At 40.7% G+C, this 26,807-nt stretch overlaps 2 protein-coding genes across 2 annotated transcripts in view; both read left to right on the plus strand.

The window, feature by feature from the left end:
* Positions 1-22,777, plus strand: part of LOC108424460 (protein kinase (cAMP-dependent, catalytic) inhibitor beta) — a 53,756-nt gene extending 30,979 nt beyond the window's left edge. The window contains exons 2-3 of the mRNA XM_017692505.2: positions 17,563-17,734; positions 21,728-22,777. Coding sequence (XP_017547994.1) covers positions 17,590-17,734; positions 21,728-21,810 — 228 coding nt within the window. The 5' untranslated portion in view covers positions 17,563-17,589 and the 3' untranslated portion in view covers positions 21,811-22,777. The remainder of the gene's footprint in view (positions 1-17,562; positions 17,735-21,727) is intronic.
* Positions 22,778-22,985: 208 nt separating this feature from the next.
* On the plus strand, positions 22,986-25,389 carry fabp7b (fatty acid binding protein 7, brain, b). The gene is made up of 4 exons (XM_017692504.2): positions 22,986-23,167; positions 23,303-23,472; positions 24,185-24,286; positions 24,389-25,389. The coding sequence occupies exons 1-4, from the start codon at positions 23,098-23,100 to the stop codon at positions 24,449-24,451; spliced, it is 405 nt and encodes a 134-aa protein (XP_017547993.1). The 5' UTR covers positions 22,986-23,097; the 3' UTR covers positions 24,452-25,389.
* Positions 25,390-26,807: the final 1,418 nt, after the last annotated feature.

Below are 26,807 nucleotides of genomic sequence, written 5' to 3' on the forward strand. Positions count from 1 at the left end.
TCATTTTATTGTCCTTCATTTTTATTTACAATTTACAAAAGCAGTTTGGTATGTGTTAGTGTAATAAGACAACAGTAACCTTTAGCTTTTTGGTTTGTGGAATCTAATCAGAACATGAACTTTAACATTACTGTAACCTCTGGCCTTTTCTGTTTGAAGTAACATTTCAAGAACGAATGAGTACATTTTGTTGTACACTGGACAGCTATCATTTCGTGGTGTCTTGGCCATTATGCCATTGTTCCGCTCAGTTCAGGTGCAGCGCACTCGTTCACATCAGCACTACTGCAAAAAGTTACAAGGTCTTGCACTTTTGAATGTTAGGTTTAACCACATCTGTAGTGTAAGGTGGTACTAGGTACAGCTCCCCTAGTGGTGAATAGTGGTGAATTCAGACATGTATTTTTTTGCCAGACAGCCTAGTGGCCGGCCAAGAAGAGGCATTTACGCTTAACGACTGACGAACTTTGTTGAAGTGCAAATGCGTGAGGAATGTAGCTAGCCCTCAGCAGGTGGCAGTAATGCTAGTTAGCCTGGCATCCGCCATTCGTCCAAAAAAAAGACTTGGCGCTTTTTTTTTTAAGTGGACAGCATCAGATTTATGTATAACTGTGTACACATATACGTTTGCTAGGGGGGATGCACATAAGTACACAACATCTTGAAGTACATACATGCTTTGAGTTTGAGTAGTTTTTTGCTTTAAAGAGGGAGGTATTCAATATAATGTTCCATTTCAAAGGCAACAAAAATGGGCCTTTTGTCTGAGAAATTATGCTTATGAATAAAAACCTTAACCACTGAAAGTATAAGATTTATTGTATACACATGTGTGTATTTAGCTCTGTGATTTTCCAAAATACCAAGTAATACATTTCCACAAAAACAATACTTCTCATCGGTATTTTGAACAATAAAGGCACTGATGTTTTGCATATTGACAACGCCAAAATAAGCGAATGATGGTCTCTGGGTAGTTGCTATTGAACAACAACAGTTTCAACAAGTTGTTTCAATGTTATATTTAAATTGTATTATTATTTTAAAGTAAATTTAGCTAGGTAGATGTTATGTAGAAGTTTATATGACGCTTCTTTAACTTTAGTAGTGCTGGTTTCTCATGCTATACTGCATTAAGTAGGCTTGCACTTTATGTGGGTGTATGTCCTTGCTTGCCACAGGCGAGCTGAAGGAGCTCTGGTGGCTCCTTATCAGCACTTTTTCGGGTGATTGAGCATGTTAAATCAGCATTAGTCAAGAGCGAGCTGAGGGAAACAGAAGAAAAAAATGTGTAGCAAACATAAATGCAGAGCTTTGTTTTCCTAACATTCAAACCTTTGAATATAAATAAGGGAAAAAAAGATTTTTTTTCCCTTTTTCTAAACAGCAAACAGAGCTGAGTTCAGTGCTGTCCTTTGTTGGAAATGTATACTGTGTCATAATAAAAAAATGTGAAATCCCTTTTTATCTATATACTGATAATCCATAATGAGAAATGAACTTTAATCTCGCCCCCTCCCTTCAAGTTCATTGTTTTTTTGTCTCGCTCTACCATCCAGTAATAATTCAAAGCACTCTGTCTCAGAGGTGCCTAATCCAGTTTGTTTAGTCCCAAAACCTACAGCTCTCAGATTGAAGAGGCTAATCAAACCTTTTGTTCATATAGTATGTCTGTTCCATGTAAACGTGTTTTTACTGAACACCCTTGCATGATCTTTCGTCTACAGTTTTATGGACTAACTGTTGATCTAGCTAGCTAGCAGTGTTTGTAGTTTAATGTCACTAATCAGAGTGGTTAGCGATGTAGTAATTGGTTAACACCGCGACCCTATCTGGACCCTATCCGGTTAACGATGATGATGATGATGATAATTGGTTAGTGATGTAAGAGAGGAGGGCTGGTTTACAGTCTGAGCGTGTTTCCAAAATGTTTCCAAAATCTGTTTGGATGGCATTAGACCTGTTAATAAAAGTGTTGAACAGAGATGAACCATTTCACAAGGTTTCTGTATAAACTCGATTGTACTGTGTTGTACTCTCCTAAAACTAGATGATCCAAGCAGTTGAAAGAACAAGAAGAGTTGTTGATGTTAGATAGATGGCATTATTAATCATTTTGCTAATTTCAAGCCTTTCATTTGACTTTTGTTTCTGTCAGAAAGGAATCCTAAGATATCTTGATATAATTCTGATGCCAAAACTGACAAGCCAAGCAAATTAATCCACTTAATTAAGTCATTAAGGCAAAAAACAGACGTTGTTTGTAATCACATTTTCATGATTAATGATGAAGGCATTGGTTTAATTAATTTAGAATGAGGATTACTTGTATTAATTATAAGCATTCAGTATGGGCAGTGGTTGGAGTCACACTGAGTGGGCACTGGTTGGATTAATTGAGAGCGGGCATTGAATGCAACTTTGGCATGAAACAAATAAAACTTTCGATCTATACCACATTTGTGTTTCTAAGTAGAGGAGGAGGTCTTATGTTATGGTTTAAATTTGGAGTTTTTTTGGTACATTCAGTCATGTTTTGTAAGAACATCTTCCTTTTATATTTTTCAGTAATTTGTACTAGAAGGTTATTCAAAGCTTGTCTTGAACTTGACAAAGGTGGTCTGACTACAGCCCTTCCCACGCTGAATTTATCTCATGAGTTGGTGAGATGTGATGTGAGACTGGTACAAATTTGTTTGGGCTTTTAAAGTAAAGTTCACTAACTACAGCTTGGTAAATCTGTCTGAATAGTCCACTTCACTGACAAACGTTTTATTCAGAACTTTGTGTCATCTTGGCTCTGACTATTCAAATATTCAGCCTAATACAGCACAGCCTGTATGTTGTCTTGTGACGGAAAACATTTCTGTACATTTGTGAACATTCCTGAACATTCCTACTAGAAATCTGAAGGAGTGTCCTTGTGCAGGTTTAAATCTGGCCAACTACTTTTTGTTTATCTGGAAACACGACTGTGCATGCTTTACAATTGATCAGTGTCATGGCAAAAATGCTTGACAAAAAGAGCTTGCAAAGAAAAGCTCTGTCACGATTGGCCCCTCCCAGTCCGGTCCATGTGCATTTATTTGGGTGTAGTCCACATGCTCCTTGTTTTGGTTTCCTAGTCCGGCCCCTTGTTTTATGACTCCGCCCCTGATTGTCGCTACCTGTTTTCCGCCTGTCCCTCCTTATCCCTGTGTTTGATGAGCCCCGTGTTTGCCCTATGTTTTTGCTGGCCTTTGAACTGTTTGATTGTGCTGATTGTTTTATGTTTATGCTGTTTGGAGTTCTCTGTTCATTTTTGTCATGTCTGTCCCTCCTGCTCTTCATGTCGGCTATTTGAACCTGGACCGTTTTGACCATGACCCTGGATTTGCCCATAATAAAAGTTGCTCCCAGGCCAGCTGGGCAATATAGTCACACCAGCGTGTCCTGGGTCTTCCCCGGGGTCTCCTCCCTGGTGGACTTCACTAGGGAGGCGTCCAGGAGGCATCCTAACCAGATGCCCGAACCACATCAACTGTCTCCTCTCGACATAAAGAAGCAGAGGCTCTACTCCGAGTCCCTCCCGGATGACCGAACTTCTCACCCTATCTCTAAGGGAGAGTCCAGACACCTTGCGGAGGAAACTCATTTCGGCCGCTTGTATTTGCGATCTTATTCTTTTGGTCAGTACCCAAAGCTCATGACCATAGGTGAGGGTGGGAACGTAGATCAACCGGTAAATCGAGAGCTTTGCCTTGTGGCTCAGCTCTTTCTTTACCACAGCAGACTGGTAAAGAGCCCGCATCACTGCTGACCCAGCACCAATCCTCCTGTCAGTCTCCCGCTCCCTTGTACCATCACTCGTGAACAAGACCCCGAGTTACTTAAACTCCTCCACTTGAGGCAAGAGCTTATCCCCGACCCAGAGAGGGTTCTCCACCCTTTTCCGCCTGAGAACCATGGTCTCGGATTTAGAGGTACTGATTCTCATCCCAGCCGCTTCACACTCGGCTGCAAACCGATCCAGTGAAAGCTGAAGTTCACGGCCTGATGTCCCCAATAGGACCACGTCATCTGCAAACAGAGGTCACCAAACCAGACACCCTCCATCCCTTGACTGCGCCTAGAAATTCTATCCATAAAAATTATGAATAGAATCAGTGACAAAGGGGAGCCCTGACGGAGTCCAACTCTCACTGGGAACGAGTCTGACTTACTGCTGGCCATGCGAACCAAGCTCCTGCTTTGTTTGTACAGGGCCTGAATGGCTCGTAGCAAAGAGCCATGTACCCCATACTCCCGATGCACCTCTCACAGAATACCCCGGGGAACACAGTTGAATGCCTTCTCCAGATCCACAAAGCACATGTGGACTGGTTGGGCAAACTCCCATGAGCCCTCTAGGATCCTGGAGAGGGTGAAGAGTTGGTCCAGTGTTCCACGACCCAGGCGGAACCCGCACTGCTCCTCCGTTCCCCAACCCGAAGGTGTAGGGAAGCTACCCTCTCGTCCACCGGAGAAAACCCCAACATACAGGCGCCGAGTCGGGGGGCTATGAGAAAGCCCACACCTGCCCGCCGCCTCTCACCATGGGCAACCCCAGAAAAGAATAAAGTCCAGCCCCTCTCAAGGAGATTGGACCCTGTGTGTTGAGGTGAGCCCGACTATATCTAGCCGGTATCTCTCAACCTCGCGCACCAACTCAGGCTCCTTCCCCACCAGTGAGGTAACATTCCAAGTTCCAAAAGCCAGTTTCAGCAACCGAGGATCAGAACGCCAAGGCCCACGCCTTCGGACACTGCCCGATCCACAAAGCACCGAACCCCTACTACTGCCCCTCCCATTGGTGGTGGGTCAATGGGAGGGGGGACTCATGTAACCTCTTTGGGCTGGGCCCGGCTGGGCACCGTGAGTAAATGCCCGGCCACCAGACGCTCGCTGGCGAGCCCCTCCCCCAGACCTGGCTCCAGGGTAGGGCCCCGGTAACCCTGTTCCGGGCAGGGTACACAGGTCCTGGTTTTAAATTATTTTCATAGGGGGAATTTTGGATCACACTTTGTCTGACCTGTCACCTAGGTCCAGTTTGCCATGGGAGACCCTACCAGGAGCTTTTGCTCCAGACAACATAGCTCCTAGGATCATTCAAGCACAAAAAACCCCTCCACCACAATAAGGTGGTGATCCATGGAGAGGTGTTTCAGTATATACCACTGTATATAGTGTGTCCAAACTATTTTAGATTTTTGTAGATTGAATGTTGTTTTGGTGTTAAATACTTTTTTCACATCTTCAAAGCTGAAGCTATTATTCACCAGCTTTTTGTTTGAGTATACCGTTCAAGATGGGACAGGAAATTTGAATAAGTAACCAACTTCAGCCATTTGTCTTATATGTGCATCCCATATATAGTGCCTCTGACCATAAGACACTTCTGGGATTTGAAAAATTTCACAAGACATTGACACTGTGGCTTCATCTGATGTGGCTGACAGAGTTAGATGGTATAAGAGAAGGTGCTAAGGTGGCCTTAACATCTGTTAGGCTAAAGCTGACCCCAAAAAAATGTGCTTTGTGATTCAAAATGTGATTTGAATGGTTCTAATAAAACTCAAACCTGTGGAAGAATTTCAACTGGGTGAACTGGATATTCTGGATGAACTGTAATACTGGCTACTGTCACCCCATACCACTGTAATCATCTTCACCCTATAAAGACGGGTTCTCTCTAGTCCTTTAGTGCAAATTATTGCCACTGTTGGTTCACATTATTGGCACTGTTGTAGGGTTCTCAGTCTTTTCCACCTCAAGGCCCACCTCCTCTTCACTACAAAGTATGAAGGCCCACAAGAAAACAGAAGTCTTTTTTTTTTTTCACTTATATTTTTGGAAAATTTTCAACAGTTGTTTGCGTCCCTAACCCCCAAATACGTAACCTGTATCAGTCAACATGAAGAATAATAGGACGGTGGTAAATGAACAACTGAGATCTGGGCGGGAGGGAAGGTGTATTTATTGTATTTTTGAGGCAAGGGGCAAAACAATTATGAAGATGTTTTTGTGTACCGTTGTTGCATGGCTTGCATTAATATTGTCTATCAAAAATGAAAATGTCTTTGTTATTAAATCAATTATTTTTTTGACAGATTTTTATGACAAAGTGCCATCACTGCCCCTTTTTAGTACTGGCCCGAGGACCATCAAAGGGTGCTTTGCAACCCACTTGTGGTCCACATCCCAGTGGTTGAGAAACGCTGTTCTAGTGCATACAATGCAGTCATTTTTCTGCTACTCTGTTTGACCTGGCTTGGTTTTTGACCTTTTTTTATGTCTATTATGTCCCTATTGTGCAGCACTGTTTGTGTTCAGGCTGCTGTGGCTGGCACCAGTCACCGTCTCTGCTGGTGATGAATAAGGGTAAAGCTGGCAGGAGAGGGGCACGGCTGTGGCCTGCTGGAGCTTCTCTGTCTGAGTGCTGTGTGCTCAAAGCAGCCTAAAGAGCCAGGCCTGTCTCAGAGTGCCCACGCAGCTGTGTGCTACAGATCACACACACACACAAAAATACGCACAAGCACTTACTAAAGCTCTTCTCAGAAACTCACACTGAGTCTTTAAGAAAAGTGCTTTAGCAGAGAGGACCTGAGCCAGCTGGCAGCAGCTGAGGTGCGTCAGAATCGATTAGGTTCAGGAGGTTTACTTTCGAGCCCCAGTGGTATAGACAGTGCCAGAGCAACATCACAGGGCGGTATTGCTCAGAGAGGTTACTTACACATCAGTAGCCTCTGTTGTGACATTATAAATTAGCACGCATTTTTTTAGATCTGATCCTTGTAAGGGCCTGAGAGAAGTATAGATGGATAAGTAGACAGACAGATAGACAGATAGATATAAAAAGGGATGGGTTGAAAAAGGAAAGAAGAATGAGATAGACAGATAGACAGATAGATAGATAGATCGATTTACAACCATCTGGATGACCCTTTCTTCTTAGGCCTAGAGAATGTTATTCTTTTCTGTAAAAAATCTGAAAGATGTACTCGTCAGACCATGATACACATTTCAACTGTGCAACAGTGTATTTCAGATGAGCTCAAGCCCAGAAAAGTCAGCAGCGTTTCTAAACGCTGTTGACACATGACGTACATTGTGCACAGTATAGTCCTAACTTGCATTTGTAGATGCAGCGATGGACGGTGTTTATAGACAATGTTTTTATAAAGTATTCCAGAGCCCATGCTGTAATATCCATCACAGCAACATGCTGGTTTTTGATGGATTGCTGTCTGAGTGATCGAAGGCCATGGGCATTTATTTGTGTATTTTGGCCTTGGTTTTTTTTTTTAAATCAGTCTTTGATTTCTTTTAGTTCTTCTAGATTTCTTTAGTTTTGCACTGTAGTTAAGGAATGTTATTTTTAAACTGTTGGAATATTTGCTGAGGCATTTTTGGCAAAGTGGTAAGCCATGACCCATCCAGACCAGCCTTTTTCTGGATGCTTCTTATAGATCCAAGTATAAGTGCATCACATGACAGAATACAAGACATAAAAACATATTCAATACCCAGTGAGAAGCACATTGAATATAGTGGTAGAGATAAATAAGTAATTCAGTTGTACCAGGTTAAAAATAAAGAGTTAAGTCTGATTACTTCAGTGGTCCAGGTTTTAAGTTGAGGTCTTCCATAAATAGCTCTGGACAGCCTCTCAGAATAGCTGTAGTTGAATGCTGGACCTTGATTAAATTCTAAATCTTGATTCATCCGACAGGTGATTATCCTCCGCTCCTCAAATAAACCCTGCTGGGGCTGGAGCACCATCTGTTGAATGGGTTAGCAGGCTTTCACTCGCATGGAAACTAATGCACATGAACTGATAATACTGGAGGGGGCGTGTGTTGTGTTATTATGAGAAAGTCAGAGGATTAATGTAGCAGGATAAAACAACAGCTTTCTGAGAACTCAGGCATGTTTACGTACCTCTGTTGCCAGTCAGTCCTCAGTCAGATTAATGCAGCAGATTGACCCAGTGCCTCTGTAATGTTTCATACGATGTAATGGAAGGCTGTTGCTTAATTTTCAGATGTGTGCATCGTTTCAACATGAAGGAGGGGAATTCCATGGATTGTTCAAAATTTCTGCAGAATTAAATTAATGAGATGTAAAATAATAAAAGTTTATCAATAAAAGTTTTATAAACGTTTTAGATACTAAAAGGTTTATCAAAAAAAAAAAACAATCGTAAAACAATGTATATCCATAATCATTTAATGTAATGTTGTGCTGTAAAGGGGCTTTTAACACAAGCTTTTATTACCATAAATTTAGTACCAACTTCATTAGAGAAAATATGTTTTCAGTATAACCTCCAAAACCACCTGCAGTCTGATCAGATCAGGTCTAATAAACAAAGTGAGAAATAAATCTCACTACTGATGTCAGTTGGCCACAGGTCATGAGGAAAACTGGATTAGACTAGATTTCCTGTATGCCAACCTGTACAGTATATACCTCCATATTTTTGGAAAAACAGCTTATGTTTTGCAGATACATCGTACCTGTGACTATTAATGAATTAAAAGTTGAAATTTACCTGATAAAACAGCACTGCTACTATTAATACTACCACATCAACATCATCATTACGCGTGTAAATCTGATTTTTCACTGAACCATTCTTTTAACATCTTTTTCACCTCAGTGCAATAACAATGATGGCAAGTACCACTGACAGCAAACACACACACACACACACACATTTCCAAGCTGCTTCTCCTACAGGGTCACGGGGGGTGCTGGAGCCTATACCAGCGGTCATAGGGCAGCAGACATGATACAACCTGGACAGGCAGCCAGTCCATCGCAGGGTGACAGCAAACAATGAAAATTATATATTTTATATTTATAAAGTTATATATTTTTCAGACTTTTTCAGACTTTTTAGGGCCAGTTTTCACCTAACACCTAAACTCCAGTTGACATTTGCTGTACATTGTATCATGCATCCCTCGGGCTCAGAGGCCTCTAGAGACTCCACTTCCCAGAATTCCCAGGGGGATCACGTGATTCTCAGCCCTCCATCTCACTCCAATCACCGCTCTCCATCGCCTGAGTACTAACTGGTTACACCTGTCCTTATAGACCAGGTCAGTGAGGTATTGCTACATGTTGCAAGAGCTACTGAGCAGTTTTCTCATTACACATTGATCATAATTTTCAGTTTTCATCATGTATTATTTTCAGCTATGTATTTCAATTTCCATTCATCATCATTATTATTATTATTATTATTATTATCTTTGGAAGGCTCTACATTTTTTGAAACACTGTTAGAGGAAATGCTGTAGGTTGGGTGTAGTCGTGTAAAGCATGCCCCCTGCTGGCCATCATTATGAACTGTATTCAGTGCAGGTCTAAGGAGAATCCATTAATAATGATAACTGTGCTAGTAGAGAGACAACACAGTAAATCGATGAAACATTTACGTAATCACAGTGGATGCATAATTTCCACAGTAGTGCTATTGATTTCAGAGAATAAAAAAAAATTGTATTACTGCTGTTGCTTTCCCCAGATGTCCACTAAACTAACTACTGTAAAAATGATGTGGAATTGATTTAAGGTTATGTTTTGTCTCTGAGGTATTTATGAAAAATACAGTATATTAGGATTCACAGTGCAGAGCTGCATGTAACTGACTCAGTGAGTTGTTTTAGCTCTGTACTCAAGCCTACTGGGTTAGAGATGAACCAATAATTGTGACATGTAGCTTTATTTTGAACAGATACCTTTCAAAACATTTGGAAGCAATTTTTCTAACAATGTAAAATCACATTTGGTTGTAGATAAATATATAAAATTATTCTGATTTGCTGTAGAACTTCATAGCAATTAGTAACATTGACGTAATCAGCAGAAAGCTCAGACAGCGCGTTCAGAATGATGAACACAGCTGTAGATGATTCTGAAAGCTGAACACGATCAATAATTAAGTTATAACAAAAGTGCCTCATATTTCAAAAGTGGTGATTTGAATCTCGTGGCAGATAACGTGACGAAAGATATTTATCATCACTTCCTGTTGTTCCCAAAATACTTGAAATTTTGAAGAAATTGTCTAAAACAACATTTATTATATTATACAGTTATTCATAGTGGTTTGGTATATAATCGCTCATTATAGAGAAATTTACTGACTTACTGAAACTTTTATTTTACAATGGTGCTGTTAGGAACCAGGGGTCATAGTGTCTGCAACACAAATATTTGTTTATTATTAATGAATTAATTAATTTATATATTTTGTTGTTTAATATCCAAAGCTAACAGTGAATCTATATGTCTTCTGATTTGATGTTGATAATGTTGAAATTTTTCTTTGGGGATTATATTACTTTACTGCAGACTTTAGGTCCCGTCTGTATCTAAACTGCATTTCTTCCAGCCAAAGGAGGAATTCTGAAGATGTTAATTAGCCGGAGCAGGCATGGCAGATAGTGGCTGAAACTGAAAACCTTTCAATAGACAGTTCTTTACAGAACCAGTTGTGTAGATGAAATATGTGAGTGTGAAGAATCTTTTAAGAAGTATAATAAACCTCCACATAATGTAAGTTGAAGTGTTTTTCCTAGAGAAATAATTTCCTAGGAACCTATTTTAAGACTGTAGTGGAATACTTAAGGCCTAGTCACCCAACCTAAACCACACAATACTGATGGTAAAAAGCCCCTGAAACATGCAGAAACTATGAATGGCTGGATCAGACGCATTGCAAAGAATCACAAGAGAAGATACGCAGCATGGTGTCTACTCGGGTGACGTTTACTTTAACCCCACAGTCTTTGTTCAAGGTCGACCTAATGGGGAGAGCCAAAACAACATCAGCATATTAAATAGAATAATTTTAAAGATCTTTTTATTGCTGCTTTGTGCCATCTGTAAGCTGTTTAAGGTTATGCAAACAAACTTTAAAAGGACTATATCACTGCTGTCAGAAGAAAAACTCATATCTCTATTTATATTATTTTTTGTTTTTTGACATAATTTTAAAACACCTGTTGCCCCTTACATTGTGTGTAAATTTCATGAAGAATGGACCAAAAGAAAGGGCCCAAAATGACTTGGAAATCAGTCTGGTTCCATTGACTTACATTAAAAGTAAAAGTTTTTTCAAAGTTTTCTACAAGGTTTTCTCCTGACAACAGCCATATTATTTTTGTTCACATTGCACAACAAATGGAATTTGTTACTTATACAGTACTGTGCGAAAGTTTTAGGCATCTAAGCAAATTTCTAAACAGTTTACCTCAGCAGTGAGTTTATCACAATATACATTAGAATAAAGTCATATTTGTCACAATTGGCCCCTCCCAGTCCTGTCCATGTGCGTTTGTTTTGGTTTTGTTACTCCGCCCCTGATTGTTTCCACTTGTCCCTCGTTATCCCTGTGTATTTAAGCCCTGTGTTTGCCCTTTGTCCTCGCTGGTCGTTGTTGTTTGTCGTGTTTGTGCTGTTGGAAGCTCTGTGTTAGCTTGAGTCTGTTATTTGTCATGTCTGAACCTCCGTCTCTCCGCATTGGCTCAATGACCCTGGACCGTTACGACCCTGATTTTGGATTTGCCCTCAATAAAAGTCGCTTACCTCCTCACATGCGTCCGCTCCCTCGCTCCCCGTTACAATATTCATACTTCAAATAAACAAAAACTATAAAAGTAACAAGAGTTTTTTGGGTCCATATTTTTCCATGACACTTTCACAGCCACCACAGAGACTTGTTAATATCATCAAGTACATCATGAGCACAATTTAATGAAGCACTGATTGGTCAAACCAGGAGATGCTTTTTAACCAGGAATGGTTAAACAAACACACTAACATCCAGAAAACCACTGTTTATTTTATATATATATATATATATATATATATATATATATATATATATATATATATATATATATATATATATATATATATTAATATTGTATAAATCTTGTTTATTCAAATATGACACTTTATCTCAGCAAATAAACACATACTTAGTTTATTTTTCAGTCAAATCACAGCTTCAGTTTACAGGATATCAGAAGTGTTTATTTGAACCAAAAGTCCAATCACTTTCACTGTGGGGACCAATGCAAATTAAATATCTATGTACTTTAATAAGCACTGTTTTTCACTAAGATGAAGGTTACTGCTAATAAAGCAGAATGTTTCAAAGGTTAATATCATATGAATATTGAAAGTTTACATTATAGACGGATTTTAGCTGATTTGGCAGTTTTAGAATCTGTTGCATGATGGTAGTTGTCAGAGACAAATCAGATTCTTCTACAGTAGGTTTTTCACATGGAACTGTGTTGGACCCAGATGTCTTGTTTAATTTGATTACAGGAAATCAACTATGGAAACTTTTGCATGTCCTTTGGCCGTGTCCTTAAAAACCTTTAAAAAATGTGTGAATTTGCATAATACGCAAGATTTTGGGTAGTCCTTTTACTATGACTAAAGAACATAAATCAAGGTGATTCGGTCCTTTTGCTGGAACTCGGGTTTGACATTCATGTTTTATGAATGGACAAATCAGGAAATGGCTACAATAAAAGCCAAGCAGTTGAAAATGATCCAGAGTACATCACAAGACAAAACATGTGCCACAGAGTTAAGGTTTTTGCCAAGGTTTTCACCCCAATCCCCTGACCTAAACCCCATAGAAGACCTGTGGAGCTGAAGAGGAGAGTCTACAGTGTGATTCTCGGAATCTGAAGGATCTGGAGATGTTCTGACTGGAGGAATAGGCTTAGATCCTTTGCCATGTGTTCTGTAGTCGAATACAATCAACATTCAAACCAACATTTGATTGTGTTAATATTTGAATGACAGATCAGAACTATGAGCAATAAAGAATGTTTTTACAGGCCATTTTGCTTACGTTTACCAGGGATGCCAATATTTGTGGGGGGCACTGTATCATTCCCTCTGTGAAGCATATGGATGACCGCTTAATGATCTGGGGGAGCTTTGGGGAAGTTCTTGCTGAAGTTCATGGCAATCTCAGCCATGGCTGTCATAGTATGCTTGAGAGGGTTGCCATTCCATCAGGATAATGACTAGATGGACAGTCCTTTGTTTTTTCACTCCAAAGAAGGATAATGATGACCTGTCAAGACCTCAGGCTTGAAGATCTAGTCATTTTTCTGCAAACTGGGTGTAAGAGTGATATTAGCATGACCCAAGCGCCCTGCATGTCTGAACATTTCTGAAGCAGAGCTGGAAAGAAAGTGAATTCCTACTCTTAACTGAATGCTTTGTATTTGTGAAGCTGTTAATAAGGTAGAGTTAAATCCAAAAGACAGTTCTCTATTGTTTTGATTCTCTTCCTTTGTTATGATTCTCCATACTATCCACAGAATCTTGATGTGATGCATTGTCAGTTATGGGGAAAAATAGTTTCTAGCCAGTGTAATCATAAGTACTTTTGACTGGTACAGTGGTTTCCTAAAATGTTAAAAAGTAATACTTCCAAATCTGTCTTTTTTATCTAAATGTAATATCAGGTTATATAAGTTGTTTCTCAGGCCTACAGCACTGCAGAGTTGAAATTTGCATCCATCTTGGTCTTGCATCATTATTTACATAGTCTTTTTCATAGTTTTTGAATGTGGTGGTTGAGTTGGTGTGAGAACTGTAGTTGATTTGCTTATCGGTATTTGATTACACAATTATGCTGAAACGAGTCATTAATTCTGTAGCTTTTTTCTTCATTTCTTGTTTTTGAAGTAATGTCCTCATTATCTTAACATCACTGTCAAAACCTAGTAACTGTTTTTGAATATGCCTGCTGACCTACTTTACCTGAAGATTTTACAATGAGTGGACGAACAGAAGTTTCTACAAAATTGCTTGAATTAAATACAGTACAGTCAACAATTTTTTGTCCTTCTTTTGTTTTTGAGATATGATTTTGTTACCACAATATCCAGGTGGTCATGTGGTCCATATACATGCAAATGTACAGTATTTTTCAAAAGTTAGAAACAATTTTAATTCCATTTAAAATGGCCATTAAGTACAAGTTACTTATTTTTCAGCAGCAGGTAAAAGAAGCTTAGACACTTAAAGATGGTTCTTCAAGGCTTCTTTACTAAAAAAAAGTGGTTCCATGTAGAACCAAGAACACTCAAAAAAACATTTGCATGATTAAAGGGTTCTTTGCCCCATGAAAGTGTTTTTCACTTTGGTGGAGAATGTGCTGTAGTTGGTTCAGTGTAGTACCTAAATGGGTTTTTCTATGGTTACAAGCTTGATATCTTATAGCTTGTGTGGGGCGCCAGAGGCGAGCCGGGGACCACAGGAGAGGGGAAGTAGGTTAGCGGCTCGTAGCCGCCCCGTTTATTGACGTTAAGATCAAAAGAAAACAAAAAAAGAACAAAGCAGCTGGGGGGAGTCCTGTGAGGAGCGCGGCAGGAGGGGAAATCCCGGCGGCAGACACCAGGCAGCAGCCCATGGACTCCCGGTCGTGGGCTCAGTCTGTGTACGGAGGGCAAAAAGAGAGAGAGCACAGCAGTTAACGCACATGGACTCTCGCACCAAGCTACTCACTGGACTGAGGTTCCGTGGCTGTTTAAACCGGCATTGCCTCAGCCCGGTCATTGGCCACAGCTGCGCTGATTATGCACGTCCAGGCGCAGCTGGTTTCTCGCCCCGCCCCCTGGGCCACGCGGTTGCCTGCTGTCGTAAACAAAGAGCTGAAGGGAGCAGGCCACCTTCAGCAGCCAAGAGATCAGCCTGTGGCTGGCAGATTTGTGAGATGGCCACCGGCCACATTCCCCCTTTGATGGCCAGGGCTTCCCGCTCCAGGGCCGCGTAGCGTTGTTCAGCGGGAGTGAGCTTGCGGCTGACGAACAAGACGGGATGCTCCTCTCCATCAAAATCCTGCACTAGGACCGCCCCGATTCCCTACTCCGATGCGTCCATCTCGACCCAGAATGGCCTGTCGAAATCCAGGCTATAGGACAGGTTCAGAGGTAAGACGGGCCTTCAGGTGCTCAAAGGCTGTCTCAGCCTCGGGGGTCCACTGTATGGTCTCTGGCTGGCCCTTCCTAGTAAGGTCAGACAGGGGGGAGGCTATGGAGGAGAAGTTAGGGACAAACCGCTGATATTATCCAGCCAACCCCAAAAAAGGCACATACCTGTTTTTTGGTGTTGGGCCTTGGACAGTTAAGTATGGCCTCCACCTTTTTTTCCTGGGGCCGTAAGAGCCCTTTCCCAATACCGTACCCCAGGTAGTGGGCCTCCGTGAGCCCAAGGTGGCACTTCTTGGGGTTGGCCGTAAGTCCAGCCTCGCGGAGGTGACTCAATACCCTACTCAGATGTCCGACGTGCTCACACCATGTTTCCGAGTGGACAATGACGTCGTCCAGGTAGGCCACAGCAAAGGCCTGGAGCGGCCTTAGGACCACATCCATAAGACGCTGGTGGGTTTACGGGGCCCCATGCAGGCCGAACGGGAGAACCCGATAGTGCCAGTGGCCTGCAGGGGTGGAAAAAGCCGTCTTTGGACGGGCCTCGGCGTGAGGGACATCTGCCAGTATCCCTTGGTGAGGTGCAGTCTGTGGATGATAGACGGAGGTTGGGAGGTGCTTGATGCGCAGGAGTTTACAGAGTTCCGCCACCAGCCAGGAGACGAAGGGGGTGTCCTTGGGGATCCCCACACGGCTACAGAGCAGGAACAACTCCTGGGCCCTCGCCTTGGAGGTGGCCTCCAGAGAGGGACAGCCTCCAGTTAGCGTGTGGCGTAGCCCACCATCGCCAGGATATATTCGTGGCCCCGGCCGGACTTCAGCAGTAGTCCGACGATGTCCATCCCGATCTGCTCGAAAGGCCGTATCTGGGCAGTTGGAAAATGCTGTACCTCCCTGTGCACACACGGGCAGGGTCTTGCCGGAGGGCAGGCCTCTACCATGGTGCACGGGTTCTTGGTCTCCTGCATGGCCACCGCCTTCCGTATTTCCAGGGGTAAGGTTCGGAGAACGCGCTCCATGGCCAGCAGCCCCACAACCTCCTACGGAGTCTGGACTTCTGGCCTCAGCCAGCACTGGGTGGTGCGCAGGCGGCTGGCCGGGTCGGTATGTCCACCGATGATAATCGGCTGCCGCAGCCGCCGGGCTAAGCCCTACTCGCGCCAGGATCTCCCCTTTTAGTTCCTTGTAGTCCCAGGTCCGGTCTGGGGGAAGGGAATAATAGGCCAGCTGGGCTTCACCGGTTAGGAAGGGGGCCAGGATCTCAACCCACAGCTCTCAGTCCCATGCTTCCCATTCGGCCACCACCTCAAATGTGTGTAGGTAGGCTTCGATGTCATCCACCGGAGTCATCCGCCTCGCGAGCTCCCGGGTGGCGGCCTGTTGCTTGAGGTGTTGGATGATTGGATGACCTGATCCATCCGTCTTCCACGTTGTAGCAGACTGGAGAAATTTTATTTATTTGTTTATTTTTTGTCGTCCACATCAGAGCACAGAGACAGAATGCGTTCCGTTGCTCCAGCCATTGTTCTAGTTGGCATCTGAGTAAGAGAACAATCAAGAGAATTAGTTTTAAAAGTGCAGGTATCAAAATTGAAAACTTTTATAGTACTTAATTAATTACTTGAAACCTCGAAAGGCACTTTGTGTCAATTTAAAATTTCAGTAGTCTCACTGGTGTCAGAGAGCCTGTGAGCTCCAAATCTAGACTGCTGATTGTTTTTCTAAATACATGTTGTAAGCATGTTAATGTAATGGCATTCATTTCAGTGCATTATAAAGTCAGGAGCCAGTACTAACGGGCCAGAACAGGACAGGCTTCGGCACACTATGTCATTAAACACACCTGCTACAGCTCATCAGCTGATTAGCAAGGCCTTCATGAACTGAATTGAGAGCATTAGAAGAGGGTAAACACTAATCTCTGCAGCACTATGGCCCGAAATATCCCCCGTTTGACATGCCTGATCTAGCCTTACTCAAAGCAGAATTTCTAAATTCTAAAAACACAACATTAATAAGTCATGGATGGCATTGGGTTGATTTCCCAAACCAAAAATACTAAGGCTAGACTAAACAAGCATTTTTAGTGGTGATTCACCATCAACATTACAGTTTCATCCAAGACTAGTTTGTGTCCAAGACTAAACTACTTCTCTTTCTTTCTGTTTCAAACTAATGAATATTTATGCTGTGTCTTTGTTTAAGTAGGGCTTGTACAAATGTGTTTACGTATTCAGTGCGATCTGTATGGGTGACTGAATCATTTACATAAAATATTTACACTAAGACCCAGATCGTGAAGCTATTTATAGTGTTGCCATGGCACCCGACTCAGACAGTGAGTTACATCTCTCAGACAATGAGTTAAAAAGAAAATGAAGATGAGCTAAAGATGCTGGCAAACCTGTATTATGAATGAAAATGTCTGGTGTCTTTCTGTTGTACTGCCTGTTGAATTATTATAAAAATATATTCTGCACAGCTCCAAGCAAAATTGATTGCATGAATAACTGATAGAATGAATAAATGAATAAATTACTAAAAACTGTTTGATATTTTGCAGATAATGCTATGAGGAGAAGGTCCAGAGATGACTGATGTGGAGCCTGTCGTCACTGACTTTGCCGCCACGGGTCGGACTGGCCGGCGAAATGCCATGCCGGATATCTTAGGATCCACCGCAGGCCCCGGAGCAGCAGACCTGCCAAACAAACTTGCTGAGCTTTCTGTTGGAGGTGTGCTTTCTTCTGCTTCATTTCAGTTTTTCTTTTTGTAAAATGTTTGTAACTGTGTTGAATACAAGTCTTTTATAGGCATTTATAAGCATGAGTAGTTCTCAATTAAAGCCATGGTCAGGGTGTGACAGCCAGAAATATGACACAACTGGCTTACAGCACAACAAGAATGAAGGAGCTTGAAAGGATCTTAAAGTGCAATGATTTGTCTCTACAAACAAATATGAGAATTGTCCAGGCTGTGATTTTCTCTGTGGTTCTTTATGGATATGATAGGTGGACAATAAACAAGCAAGATGGGAAAAGTATAGATGCCTTTGACTTGAGGTGCCTTTGAACTTTGGTGTTGGCAAAGACTTTTTAAGAGCACCTTGGATGACGAAAGAATAGATCCTAGACCAAATCTTACTATCGTACTTTGGACTTTGAGAAGAGCCAATTAACTGGGAAAGACCTTTAAGCTTGGAAGAGGTGAAGGTAAAAAGAAGAAGAGGACGACCATTTAAAAATGGATGGATACAATTAGAGGACTCCTGAACCAGCCAGTCAGAAGCCTAAAGGCCCAAAGAGAAGACAGGATTTTCTGGAGAAACACTATCCATATGGTTGCCAGGAGTCGACTTGACAGCACTTGCTAATAATAATAAAGAGCCCTGAGGTCTGGCTTTAAGCTATTGAGCATTCTATGTAGTGTGCAGTACTGAGTAACTTGTGTCTTACAGGTTTATTGAAGATGGTGGATGGCTGTATTAGAAAGCTGTGCATTTTGCCAGAAACCACAAAATAGCTCAGAGTCTGAAAGAGAAAGCAGCTGACTCCTGTACTAACTGACAAAGCAGAGCTCATAAACGTTGTTTGATTCAGAATGTAAGGTTGAAAACGTCCTCAAATACACATAAAATACACATTTTTCAAGTAGCATAGATTGCATAAACATTTAATCAGTTTGTTCAACATATGGCAGCCAGCAGTGCTCCAGCCATAACCATCAAAGCAGGTAGACGTTTGATCATCATAAGTGGTGTTCCATTAGCGATTTGTCCTGGCAGCCCTTTCCTCCCAAAAGATTCCTGTCAAAACAAAACAGAAAGCACTGTGAACACTAATGTATTTAGAGCCAATTCTGCATATCAGAAAACAGACTTCTACAGGTATGATATGAAGGAAAGCATCAGGGGTTTGCTTTCATGTCCACGTCTCTTCCCCTCAGGTGGAGACTTGCCATTAAAAGGTTACTGTCAAACATTCCTATGAATGTTTAAGAAGAAAAGAATGCTTATTGCTATTGCAGTTATTGTCTTGTTCTTTAAAGCAATGGTCAGGACAAAAATCTAATTTACACAGTTTATTCCCTACGCCAAATAGGATCGATCAGCAGAGACTAAAGTGTCTAAAGTTTTCTCTGGTTTTGTAGTGGAGCTACTGTAATGAGCACTGAAAGCTTATCGCACTCCCTTTGTTTAAACCACATTGTGCACAACTATTGCATATTTGTCTCAAACCACATCTAGATGTTAAACAGTCTCAGATACATGGGCATGTATAGTGTCTGACAATGTATAACAGTAAAAAAATGGAAAAAAAAGTATATCACATAGCAAAAACAGCAGTGGCAGTCGTCCTAAAGCCTGAAGTTTGTCTGTATCAGGCTTCAGTCCTGGCGGGCCAAAACACTGCAGACTTAAGCACGCTGTCTCATTAAACTCACCTGATTTAGTTCATTAGCTAATTAGAAAGGCCTTCATTAATGGGATTCAGAGATTTAGATGAGGGTGAACTCTAATCTCTGCAGCATACATTGTGTGCACAATTATTAGGCAAGTCTTATTTTTGAGGATTATTTTTATTAATGACCAACTCCAGTGCTCTCGGTTAATCCAAAATGTTAATAAACCTCAAACATGAAAGTTTAAGAAAGTAAAAGTGAGGTTTGGGCTTTCTTAGGAGAATATCTATATGTGCACATTTATTAGGCAACTATAATGGTGTAGAATTATTACACAGCTAAATGAAAAACACATTTTCCCATCTCACCTTTTTATTTTTATCTGTTCAAGTGAGAATTATAAACAAACAACTCAAAGCTTTCAAATGAACATTTCTGAGAAATAAAAAAAAATCATTGAGCAATACAGCCACCCTTCTTTTCAATAACAGTGATAAGCCTTCCATTCATGGAGTCTGTCAGTTTGTTGATCTGTTGACGATCAACTTTTTGTGCAGCAGCGACCGCAGCCTCCCAGACCCTGTTCAGAGAGGTGTCCTGTTTTCCTTCACTGTAAATCTCCCGTTTAAGAATTGCCCACAAGTTCTCAGTTGGGTTCAGGTCAGGTGAGGAAGGGGGCCATATCATAAGTTTTTCATCTTTTTGCCTTTACTGGCAGAGGAGTACTTGGATGCATGTGATGGAGCATGTCCTGCATAAAAATCATTGTCTTTTTGAAAGATGCAGATTCTTCCTGAACCACTGCTTAAAGAAAGTGTCTTCTAAAAACTGGCAGTAGGCTTGGGAGTTGATTTTGAGCCCATCTTCAACCCAAAAAGGTCCAACCAGCTCATAATAATAATAACCAGCTCTTAATAATATCAGCCCATACCAGTACCCCACCTCCACCTTGCTGGCGTCTGACTCGAAGTGGAGCTCTGTCCCGTTACTGATCCAGCCACGGGCCCATCCATCTGGTCCGTCAAGAGTCACTCTCATTTAATCAGTCCATAAATCCTCTGAAAAATCTGTCTTCAGATTCTTCTTGGACCAGTCTAGACACTTCAGCTTAAGTGTCTTGTTCAGTGGTGGTCAGGTTTCAGCCTTCCTTACCTTGGCCACGTCTCTGAGCGCTGAACATCTTGTACTTCTTGATACTCCAGCTAGGTTGCAGTTCTGGAATATGACAGAACTGGAAGATAATGGGCTCCTGGTAGCTTCACGCTTGATTCTTCTCAAATCCTTGGCAGTTAATTTACATCTTTTTTTCTCAGCACATTTCTTGCGACCCTGTTGACTATTTGCAACAAAACGTTTGATGGTTCTGTGATCACGCCCCAAAATCTTAGCAATTTCAAGAGTTCTGCATCCCTCTGAGAGACTTTTGGTAATTTTTGACTTTTCAGAGTCAGTTCAATCTCTTTTTTGGCCCATTTTGCCTAAAGAAAAAAGCTGCCTAATAATTATGCACACCTTGATATAGGGTGTTGACCTCCTTAGGCCACACCCTCCCTCATTACACAGATACTCATTACACAGATACATCACCTGCTATGCTTAAATCCATTAAGCATTCAAGTTTATCCAGCTTGGCGTTAGAAAATATGCCTAAAAATGATAATATGGTCAAAATACTCACTTGCCTAATAATTGTGCACACAGTGTATTCGTCCCCTGTTTGACATGCCTGGTCTGTATGTTTGTGCATTTTTGTTGATAACATTGTCATACGTTGTCTGCAAACTTAAGCAAGTCTGAGACCACTTCTTCAACTGTTGTGTTGTGGTGTTGTGTGTAATTATGATTTAAATATACAGTTTGAACACAATTAAGAGGTGGCTTTGAGCTTCCACTACATGTTAACCCTATAACTCGACTGCAACTCTAAAGAATCGAACTTCAGAATAGAGATGTGTACTGTGGCCGAGTCTGATACAGAAAATATTTTTTTTAACCCAAAGCTTTTTTTGACCTTTTCCAATGTCCATTGTCCACACCACGACTCCCAATACCTTTTTATTATTTTCATTCAGTTTACAATTCATTCACTGAAGCAGGTATAGATAGTGGGTAAGCTGTGGGTCTGACCCTACATTAATTTCACTGAATTACTGTTTGTTGACTCCAATTGGACAGTGTTTTTTGCCTAAATCACCACTTTAAATGCTGTTTGACCAGTTGTACAAAAATGTTCCCATGTTTTCTGACTTTATAAAGAAAGTCTCTAAACTTTTAATGATTTCTTTAACTTTGTATCATTTCTGTTTGTGTGCTTATACGTTTTACAGATGATGGTGGTCAGGAAGGAGAGGGGTCATCCTCAGGTGACCCGACCAAGGACGCGGGTGAGGACAAAGCAGAGGGAACATAACTTCACTCATTGCTACCCTGAACTGAACTCAAGAGAGGAGCCAAGACACCAGTGGTCTATCATGGTCTACCTCTTCTCTGAACCTAATGACCAATCTACTGTTATGGCCACGCTCTGAGCTATGCAAGGCCACTCTGAAGCAGGCCAGTGGAGGAGGATGCCCATCACCCAGCAGAGCCCCTTTGAAACCCCCCTTACTTTCAAAGGGCCAGCAAATGGTTCAAATTTCCTATCTGGGTGACATTGGTCTACATCTGTGTCTCAAAAAGACAAAAGCAGCCAGTGCTTAATAGTGGGCTGAAGTTCTTGTGGAAACAGATAGGACATTATTTCCCTAGTTTAAAAAAGGGACCTCATGATTTATTTACAGAAATCGTCACTGAATGTTGATATGTAGATGTAAGAATGTCCAATTTTTTGCACAACAGAAGTCAAAACATTCCATTTGGTCATGTAAGTACAATTCTGACGTTTGGTTTGTGGTCAGCGCCACAGCATCTACTTTGTGGGTTTTTTACTGTAAAAATGTGCTTTGTTAAGATTTTTGTGACAGGTACTTGTGTGAAGATGTTTTTGTGTGTAAATATGGAGTACATTATGTCTACTGACTTTTCATTGTCGGCTACTGTTGACTTGTGTCTGATGTTGTACTGCTGAGACTGTAAACATCAGTGTTGTTTGTTAAGTCAGTGTTATGACTTGTCTGCGTTCAAGGCATTTACGTTTTCCTCAGTGATGTCAATAGCAAAGCAAAAGAAAACAGTTCAAGGAAGATGCTGTCGGTTTAGACTTTGATCTATTTTCCGTGTTCATTCTCTGTGTTAACATAGGTCTGTACACTTAAAGAAGAACCTGTGTGGAATCTTGTTGTTTCTCTGTTAACTTTGCTCTGAATCCACCTTAATGTCCCTTGTAAGTTATGTACAAAATGCCATGATGCTGTAAAATAAATCCTGTACTTAGTTTTCATGGTTGTTTTTATGCTTCAAGCTTGGTGATCTGGTATTGCAGTGCTTCATGTAGCCAGAATTGCCCCTTTTATGAAAATATTCATATTTTGACGTTTCATTTTCATAGTAAATTATTTAAAACATACAATTTCTACCAACCAGTCAGGTCTGTGAGAACAGCCTGACACCCAGGTATGACATGTGGTCTCCGCCCACAAGCTTGTGTATAAATAATCTGGATCACCTGTACAAATTACACAGGAGAGCTGGACCTGAAAGAGCAGTAAAACTTTTGTGTCAAACAGGACAGAAACAGACTCAAAACTATATCTGTAAAATGGAGGCCTTCTTTGGAAATTGGAAACTGGTCAGCAGTGAAAACTTTGAAGAATACATGAGAGCAAAGGGTAAGATATTTATTTGTCCGTAGTGGCTATCCTTATTCTTTTTCTGTTAAGAAATATATTTATTGTTGTTTTTTTGTTATTATTATTATTATTATTAAATTTTCTGAATCAACTCATTTCCTGTTTTTTTCACAGGTTTTGTAGAAGAAGAAGTAGAAGTTGGGAATATAGTTACACCAGTGACCTCCATTTACCAAGATGGAGAGAAGGTAGTGATAAAACTAAAGACCAGCATCAGCAGCTCTGAAAACTCATTTGTACTGGGCGAGGAGTTTGACGACAATATGATCAGCAAACCAACCAGAGTAAGAACCTAGAATTCATTTCCATAGCACTTATCAGAGACGTCAATATGAAAATAGTAGACTTAAATCCTAATTAGATGTTCATAGTAGTCGCTGAACTTATAGTTGTTACTGAAGACATTTACACAGCACTGTATACCTGATTCTTTGGTTACATCTGAGATTGTTTTGTACCATATTTTTATCATTCTACTCAAAGCTGGTCACTAAATAACAACACTAGTCAGTACTGTTGAAAACTGACAGAGCTACTTTTCTGGCTGTAAAGATATGTATTTGAACCTATGTTGAGCCTCTTTTCCATAATCTTTGTTTATTCTTTTACAAAAGAAGTAGAACAATCACAATCTGTGTGTTACTGCAAATGTTGTGATGATCTGGAGTGCCAAATTACAGCAATGATGTCATTTGCCATACACACTCCCACCCATTCTACTGTTTGTGAGTTCAGACCATGCCTTCAACATGTGGTGGTAGTATGATAGAGAATTGATTGAGGGAGGGGGGAGAACTCAAAGCTCTAGTAGGACTGATGCAGGATGGAGGAAAGGGGAGGAGATGGGGTGGTGGTGGGGATTGCGAACACTTCATCATGGGAATGGAAGGTGATGATGTGAATTTATAGGCCGTTGGATTTAACCCAATGGGTTAAATGGGGAATGAGTGCTATATGGCTCCTGTGAGATTAACTAGAAGTTTTTTTTTCTTCTAGTCTGTTGTTAACCTGGAAGGAGGCAAATTAGTGCAAACATGGAAATGGGACGATAAAACGAGCATCCTGACCCGCGAGATCCAAGATGGCAAGATGATCTTGGTGAGAATGAGCTAGCTCACTACAGACTTGTGAACTCGTTTGTAAGTTTAGAGGTTGTATTGAAACGTATATAATAATGTACTTTTCATTGTGTTTTTCCAGACACTGAGTTATGACGACACTGTGGCAGTGCGCACCTACGAGAAGATCAGCGAGGCTGATTGAAATCTGAAACAAGCAGGATTTTACACCTCATTTGATTGTGATGACGCATGATCTGAATGTGATCTGCAACGTGTTATTATTTTCTTTCCTGATAGATCACTGCAAAGCTGTCTTAGGCTCAGTAAGAAATAAACCAAAAGGTCCGGTGTCTTTAAATGGAATACAGTTGACACTGATGCAGCTGCTTTAAAACTATAGTATTGTTGGGCTCCATTCACCAATATCGTCCAAAGTTTGTTCTTAAATGTGGCCTCATAAAGTCCTAAGAAAAATTCTATGTCCGACTCATGACTTGTTCTTAAACTGCAAAACTGTTCACACCTTTGTGCTCTTGAGTGTGTGTAGATTCTGTTCTTTGCTAAGAACAAATCCCAACTAAGAGAACATTAGTGAATATCAGAATCTTTGTGATAACCCCATAAGAGTGTTTTAAGAAAAGTTGGCAAATGAGGCCCATTATTATTAGGGATCCGAGCACATAGTGCTGGAACCCTATTGTAATTGTTAGGGTAGGATTCTTCTTATTCTGTCCTAAAATTAACCAGTAAGACTGAACCACAAGTCATACAGACATTAAACTTGGTCAACTGGTAGTATTCCCTTCCAATACTCAGTCCCTCTAAATGAGCCTGGTCAGCCTGAAAGAGGCACTATTGTGCAGTATTTCGTATTTGGGCTTGCAACTCTTCAAGAACCATTAAGACTTCTGCTAACTGGGTGCTACAAATGTATCCAACATTAAAACTAAGTATATATTTTTCTCCGTTTCACTTGAGGACATGAACCTGAATCTCTATTATACACTGCAGATTTTCTCATGGGCTAATTATTATATATGACAATTAGTTATATATTAATATATTTTTTTAATTATTAGTACAAACTTGAAATGTGTGTTCACAATCACACTCTGAAAATGCATGACAAGTTTGGTTTGATTCAGCCTCTGCGTGGTGTTAAAATGCTTAGAAATTCATGAGAATGAAGAAATTCACATAATTTTGGTTAAATTCCCATAAAAAATATATACAAATATGCAGTCGTGACTGACGGGTCTTTTTTCTGAATTTATACAAACACTTTCATTTTATAGTAAATTTGTTTGGGCTAGTTTATGTTTATGAGCAGAGACCTACAGATGCAATGTACTAAAGCAAAACTCATTTGTGATCCTGAGCTTAAAACAAGTTTTTATTAAACTTGTAAATAAAAGTTGCAAATAAATCCGAAACTGAAACTTTGCTCGTTCACAAAAAGTTATTTCAGATCCAGATTCAGGTTCAACCTAATGGAAAGTGTTTGCCTTCAGTGTTTTGCGCTTATGATAATATTAATAGACATCAGTGACTAACTAATGGCATTCTATTAAAAGACTGGTTTACCAAAAGTCACACACGAGTATTTTCACCTAAAATGAGTTGATAAAGCAAGAGTCTTGTTATAAAAATGATAACAGAACATTAGAACCATAATTAATCTTCTAGAACTTTTACTTTCAATACTTAAGTACATTTGAAGGCAAATACTTTAGTACTTTTACACAAGTGGAGGTCTAAAGGGAGGAAGTTCTACTTTTACTGGAGTAACATTTTATCTTGGGTATGTCTTCTTTAACTCAAGTACATGATTTGTGTACTTTGTCCATCACTGCTACAGTGTTCTATTTTGGACTGTGTCTGAATCCATGCCCTTTTCACTGTATAGTGCACTATTTTTAGCTGCATCTACATCTGTGCCCTGTTCACTATATAGTGCACTATTTTGGGCTGTGTTTGAATCTATGCTCTGTTCACCATATAGTGTACTATTGTGTCAGTATTGAGTTACTGCGGTTGAACCCAGACAAAGTGGCCAAGTCTATCCCCTATTCACTATGTAGTGCACTATTTGGAGCTTTGTCTGAATCTATGCCCTTTTCACTATATAGTGCACTATTTTGGACTTTGTCTGAATCTGTGCCCTTTTCACTATATAGTGCACTATTTTGGACTTTGTCTGAATCTGTGCCCTTTTCACTATATAGTGCACTATTTGGAGCTTTGTCTGAATCTATGGCCTTTTCACTATATAGTGCACTATTTTGGACTTTGTCTGAATCTATGCCGTATTCACTATATAGTGCACTATTTTGGACTGCGTCTGAAACTATGTCTTATTATCTACACAGAGAATGCTCTCTCGGTCTCAGTTTAAGGTGGGCTCGGATTAAAACAGCCCACATTTTCTAATCTAAACTGTGTTCCTACAACTTTTGATTATAACAGGCAGTAATGCAGCCCGCTAGTGCGGCTTGGTGAGAATATCTCAGTACTCTTTCTAGATTTGACTCTAGATAAAGTCAGTTTTAGATAATAAA

This window comes from Pygocentrus nattereri, chromosome 4 (assembly GCF_015220715.1).
Source record: "Pygocentrus nattereri isolate fPygNat1 chromosome 4, fPygNat1.pri, whole genome shotgun sequence".
NCBI lineage: Eukaryota > Metazoa > Chordata > Actinopteri > Characiformes > Serrasalmidae > Pygocentrus > Pygocentrus nattereri.

What these genes read in the sequence shown, in the direction of transcription:
- fabp7b (XM_017692504.2), top strand. Translation starts at nt 23,098, where the DNA reads ATGGAGGCCTTCTTTGGAAATTGGAAACTGGTCAGCAGTGAAAACTTT. An exon ending in TGATCAGCAAACCAACCAGA is followed by an intron (nt 23,473 to 24,184) that starts GTAAGAACCTAG and finishes TTTTTCTTCTAG; the next exon opens with TCTGTTGTTAACCTGGAAGG. An exon ending in AAGATGGCAAGATGATCTTG is followed by an intron (nt 24,287 to 24,388) that starts GTGAGAATGAGC and finishes GTGTTTTTCCAG; the next exon opens with ACACTGAGTTATGACGACAC.